Source organism: Anomaloglossus baeobatrachus, chromosome 9 (genome assembly GCF_048569485.1).
Source record: "Anomaloglossus baeobatrachus isolate aAnoBae1 chromosome 9, aAnoBae1.hap1, whole genome shotgun sequence".
Lineage (NCBI taxonomy): Eukaryota > Metazoa > Chordata > Amphibia > Anura > Aromobatidae > Anomaloglossus > Anomaloglossus baeobatrachus.
Window position 1 is genome coordinate 172,249,185 of NC_134361.1, and position 6,059 is coordinate 172,255,243.

The 6,059-nt window shown below is 44.1% G+C and overlaps 1 protein-coding gene across 1 annotated transcript in view; it reads right to left on the reverse strand.

Moving 5' to 3' along the window:
• LOC142251343 (TSC22 domain family protein 3-like) overlaps positions 1-2,554 on the reverse strand; it is a 92,230-nt gene extending 89,676 nt beyond the window's left edge. The window contains exon 1 of the mRNA XM_075324040.1: positions 2,021-2,554. Within this exon, the coding sequence (XP_075180155.1) occupies positions 2,021-2,352 (332 nt within the window). The 5' untranslated portion in view covers positions 2,353-2,554. The remainder of the gene's footprint in view (positions 1-2,020) is intronic.
• Between the last annotated feature and the right edge of the window lie 3,505 nt (positions 2,555-6,059).

Genomic DNA, 6,059 nt, shown 5'->3' on the forward strand with positions numbered 1-6,059 from the left:
AGTGGTTGATACCTTTTAATGGCTAACTGAAAAGATGGCAATAATAGAAAGCTTTCGAGACTGCTCAGGTCTCTTAATCAGGCATGGTATCAAAAAGGTATTAAAGGCATTAAAAGGTATCAACTACTGAGGACTCTCAGTTCTTTTAAACAAACTTTTTTTTATCTCTACTGGCTAACACGGTGCAAAGATATATTTTACCTGTAAGAAAATTATATTCGCTTTTATTAGACTCCTGGTTTTTATTATTTTTTTATAGACACAAATCATTTTGTGATTCCACTCAGGGGTAGAATGAGGCTGCAGGGGGCCTACTGGACCCAACCCCTGCGTCCCAACACTGCGATACACGCTGCCGGTCAAACAGAAGACAGCAGCTTTCAGCGGCATTCCCTTGACTGAGGTGTCAATGATGTTAGGCGTTGTCATACCATGGTCGCCTATGAAAACTGCCAGCTACTCTGGGCCCGCTATAGAGGAAGATGCAGTTTGACGTGGGAGTCGGGGAGGGTGAGTACAGTATATACCAGGAGGGGGCAGTATATAAAAATGAGGGTCTCAGGAGAGGAACATATACTGTATATACCAGGATGGGGACAGTATATACAAGGAGGGGACAGTATATACCAGGAGGGGTCTAGGAGGGGGGCTGTATATATCAGGAGGGGACCATGAGAGGAACATATATATCAGGAGGGGAATAGTATATACCAGAAGGGGACAGTGTATACCAGGAGGGGACCAGGAGAGGAACATATATATCAGCAGGGGAATAGTATATACCAGGGGGAAACAGTATATACCAGGAGGGGGACAGAATATACCAGGAGGGGGACAGAATATACCAGGAGGGGGAAGGTATATAGCAGGATGGGAGACATATTTACTAGGAAGGGAGACATACTAGGATGGTAGGCATATATTCCAGGATAGAGGACAAATTACTAAGAAGGAGCCCAGCATGGGGTACATTAGAACAGGATGAGGGTCATTACTACATAATGGGGGGAGAGCAACTCATACATCTTTATAAAATGTAGAAAACTAAATGTATACATACATATACATACATCTAACCAACATGTGAGGAGGGAGGGCCCAAGTTCAAATTTTGCATCGGGCACATCAAACTTTAATTACACCACTGAATCCACTTATTGCACAGACAGCATTAGGGTCAATATGATTCAGTAGGTATGTTCAGATTACTCTATTTTCTCACTTGAAAAAAAATTGCATCATAAGAAATCACCAGTCAATCCTATGGGTTCGCAAGCAAAAATCGGATCCCATAGGGATCAACCATATAGCATCATATTTTTAGATTTTTATGGATATATTGCCATTATTAACATAGGAAACTGTTTTAGGTCTTGTGAGTTTTATTCACTGGTGATGTAGGAAAACAAATACCATATGGATTACAATACAGATGAAAAATTGTAATTTTTTTTAGAATATTCTATGATTTTTTTATACGGTCATGTGAACTTAGCCTATGTGTGTGTATAGGGAAAGACTTGTCAATCAAGAGAATCAAGGCAGGGAGAAGTATCCGGAGATCTGGACTACTCATCTGAGATGCTTGGTCGCCGGTCGTCTGTCGTCTTTTTAAGTATGTTTTCTATTAAATGCTGCAGCATTTTTGAGTAAAACATTGCAGACAGATGTACTGCAGGCAGTGTCTGATTCATGCTGTCCGCAGCTCGGGCAGCATCAAACTGACGACAGGTTCCCTTTAGGTTAGGAATTGTGATGAGTGAACACTGCCATGCTTGGGAGCTCAGTACTCATAATAAGTAGTTGGACATTCGGCCGGGCTCAACTCGTGTACCAAGTACAATGACTCAAGCCCGTCCGAGTGTCCAACTACTTGTTATCAGTACCGAGCTCTCGAGCATGGCAGTGCTCGCTCATCACTAGTCAGAATCTATCAATGGACCTTATCACAGGATCATGTCAATTCTTAATAAAAAAAGTAATGAAATGAACTTTTGCTGTGTCAGAAAGGGATGCTCACCTGTGGAAAAACAGGAGGATGGACAGCATGGTCTGGTCTATGTTGCTGTTGCAGATGCCTTCATTCAGAAGGTAGCAGGGATCTTTTACCACAGGTTCTAGAGAGTCCTGCCGCATGAAAGTGTTCAGCTTATCGGTGTTGAAATTTTCAAAAACCAGCTTCTTCCTTAATTGCCGAAAATTATTAACAGTAGGGCTGCCCAGATTGTTATTCTCCCCGTTGCCTTCCTCCATCTCGCTCTTGTTGGCCAAGTCAAGGCAGCAGCTGCAGCAATCCAAGCCAATGGGTGACCGGCAACCTATTTCTTCAGCCATGGCTGGGGAACTATTCATAAAGTCAAAGACAACAGGCAGTGCTCCTTGACAGCAGATGACAAGCTATGATGAGCAGCTGCAAAGAGCCAGAAGCCGTGTGTATAAATAGTGCCTTTCCTTCTTGAGGTTTGGCTATAACGTTCCTAGGAGAGGAGAGAGCAGTCAGCACTTGATGAAGGTGCACACATACGCCTCTGTGTTGTGTGTAGGAACAGGGAAGTGATTCTGGGTCTCTAATAGGCAGATCCCAGTTGTGAAAGACTGAAACGCAGTCCTCTAACTCCCCCAGAGGCAGAGCTAACGAGAAAAGACTTTATATAAGAGGACACAAGTCAGCGAAGGAGGGACCTGCCTCACGTGTGTGATCTGCACTTCTACAAGAAGGAATGGGATGAAGTTTACAAGAGCCTCAAGATTTTTGTATTATAACCGTTTCCTCCCAGGACATGTATAGTAACTAATTCATCTGATGTTGCTGACTGTGCAGCATTACCCTGACAGGATAACCTAACTCATGTTTCGCCACGTAACCCCTGAGACTTACAGTACATGTGGATGACAATAATGTTAAAAGGATAAATGTTTTCTACAGCTAATACGAAAGTCATATCTTAAAGTACATTGACACTGTTTCATCTTATTTTTTACAATTGCATGTGTAGCACCAGGGAGCAAGGGGTTTCAGCCACGGGGGTATCTCGTACCTGAGTTACTTGTCACCAGGCAGGTGTGATAATCTGGGATGTTGCGGTGGCCTGCCCGGCTTCATGACCCGAGGTGTACACCAATAAAGAGGGAAGATGATGGGGATAGTAGTTGGATGTATGTCGTGACGCCACCTGTGGTATGCGACCAGGGATTTAACCGCCGCTCCTGTAGCTGTCTGGCGGATGGTAGTAGCAGCCAGGGATGGTATTGCTCCCCACAGGTGGAGCGGGCCCCGGGGAGGAGGATGAGAAGAGTAGTGATAGCGTTTGTCGCAGAGGCGTGGGGCGGCGTTGCCGGTAATCACGAGACAAAGTCAATTGCTGCAGTTCCAGGTGTCTTTACTCACTCAATGCGCTGTGCTGCTCGCCCCGGTTACTACTGGTCACATGCTGTGATGGGCTCCATTGACCCTGGATAAGTTAGGAAGAGTCACCGGTGTTGGAAAGAAGAAGAAAGTCCTTTTTCAGAGTGGTCCTTTTAGCTGTGAGCCACCTGGGCTGAGCCTTATGTTCCCAGCCCCAGTGAAGAGAGAAGAAGAAAGTGATGGTGTCCCAGAACTGGTATCCCGGGTAGACCTTCTAGTGATTGTGTCAGTTTGCTCCTATTTCTACCCCAAGTGGAACCCGCCCCCCAGATGGTTGTCCTAGTGATCGGGACATTCCCAAGCTTCGTGCTTGCCAACCCCATGCTTACCCTAGTCCAGCTCCCCAGAGAGAAGGCTCCTAAGCTTTATGTAAAGTGTGACTGTGGAACACCGGTGATTAATCCCTTCCTTACCTCGAGGTGAATACCGCTGCTTAAATAAGCTGCAATACTCTGTGGTGACTGAAGCCTCAGGAGCGCCACACATGTAGTATGTGACACAAAGCATTTCCAAAATTGATTTTGCTTAACTGTTTTTCAACTTTTTTGCTTCTATTTCAAGTACCTAGTGTACACAGACAATTATTATATTAGTATACACTTATATGAATCAGTCCAAACTGATATACTGAGGGCTGTGGAACAATCAATGAAAAGATGGTTTTCAGTTACAATTGATGTTGAGATGTTTGGAGTAGGGCATTATTCATATTTGCCAATGACCAACTACAGTGGAATGACAAAAGAGATATCAACAAGCTCCCCACACTACATACGGACACTACTGTGACAGTTATGGGGGGACGGCACCAAGACAAACTGAATCCAGTCTGAGTGGAAGAATATAACACATTTATGGAAGGCGTAGACCTGTCAGACCACATACTTCAACCATATTTGGTGACATGGAAGACCAGGATCTGGTATAAAAAGGAAGCAATCTTCCTTATTTAGATTGCTACCTACAGTTGAAACCAGAAGTTTACATACACTATCTGAAAAGACACATGTGCATGTTTTTCTCACAATTTGACATGAAATCAGAATAAACCTTTCCCATTTTAGGTCAATTAGGAACCAAAATTATTTATATTTGCCAAATGTCAGAATAATGAGAGCGAAAGAATGTTTTAAGACATTTTTATTACTTTCTGCAAGTCAAAAGTTTACATACACTAAGGCGGGATTTACAAATTGCGACATCGGTAACGATATATTGTCGGGGTCACGTCATTAGTGACGCACATCCGGCGCCATTACCGACATCGCAGCGTGTAAACCCTAGGAGCGATGATCACCGATCGCAAAAACGTCAAAAATCGTTGATCAGTGACACGTGGCTCCTTTTCATAATATCGTTACTGCTGCCAGTACGATGTTGTTTGTCGTTTCTGTGTGTGTGACACCGCAGGAACGACAAACATCTCCTTACCTGTCTCCACCGACAATGCGGAAGGAAGGAGGTGGGCGGGATGTTATGTCCCGCTCATCTCCGCCCCTCCGCTTCTATTGGCCGGCCACTTAGTGACGACGCGGTGATGTCGCTGTGACACCGAATGCATCTCCCCCTTGAAGGAGATATTGTTCGGTGGTCATAGCGACATCGCCGACCAGGTATGTGCGTGTGACGCTGCCGTAGTGGTAATGGTCGCTACGGCAGCAATCACCACATATCGCATATGCGACGGGGGCGGGTGCTATCGCGCTCGACATCGCTAGCAATTGCTAGCGATGTTGCAGCGTGTAAAGCCCGCCTAAGAGTATGCCTTTAAGCAATATGGGGCAGCTCATATGATGATGTCATGTCTTTGGAAGATTATGATAGGTTTATTGTCAACATCTGAGTTAATTAGAAACACACCTGTGGATGTATTTTAATACACACCTGAAACACACTGCTTTTTTGTGTAACATCATGGGAAAGTCAAAAGAAATCAGCCAAGGTCTCTGGAAGAGAATTGTGGACTTGCACAAGTTTGGTTCATCCTTGGGTGCAATTTCCAGATACCTGGTGGTACCTCGTTCATCTGTACAAATAAGTTAACACAAGTACAAACAAGATGGGAATGTCCAGCCATCATACCGCTCAGGAAGGAGATGGATTCTGTGTACCAGAGATGAACATGCTTTGGTCAGACATGTGCATATCAACCCAAGAACAGAAGCAATAGACCTTGTGAAGATGGTGGCGGAAGCTGGTAAGATTGTGTTATTATCCACAGTGAACAGAGTACTGTATCAATATGGGTTAAAAGGCCACTCTGTCAGGAAGAAGCCATTACTTCAAAAGAAACATAAAAAAAACAAATTAATGTTTGAAAATGAACACAGGAAAAAAGACCTTAATGTTTGGAGGCATGTCATGTGGTCTGACAAAACTAAAATTGAATTGTTTGGCCATAATGACCATCGTTACATTTGGAGGTAAAAGGGAGAAGCTTTGAAGCCTCAGAACACAGTCCCAACCTTTGAAACACGGGGCTGGCAGCATGATGTTGTGGTGTTGTTTTGCTACAGGAGGGACTGGTGCACTTCACAAAATAGATGGCATCATGAGGAAAGAAGATTATGTGGCAATACTGAAGCAACATCTCAAGACATCAGCCAGAACGTTTAAGCTTGGGCAGAAATGAGTCTTCCAAAAGATCAATGAC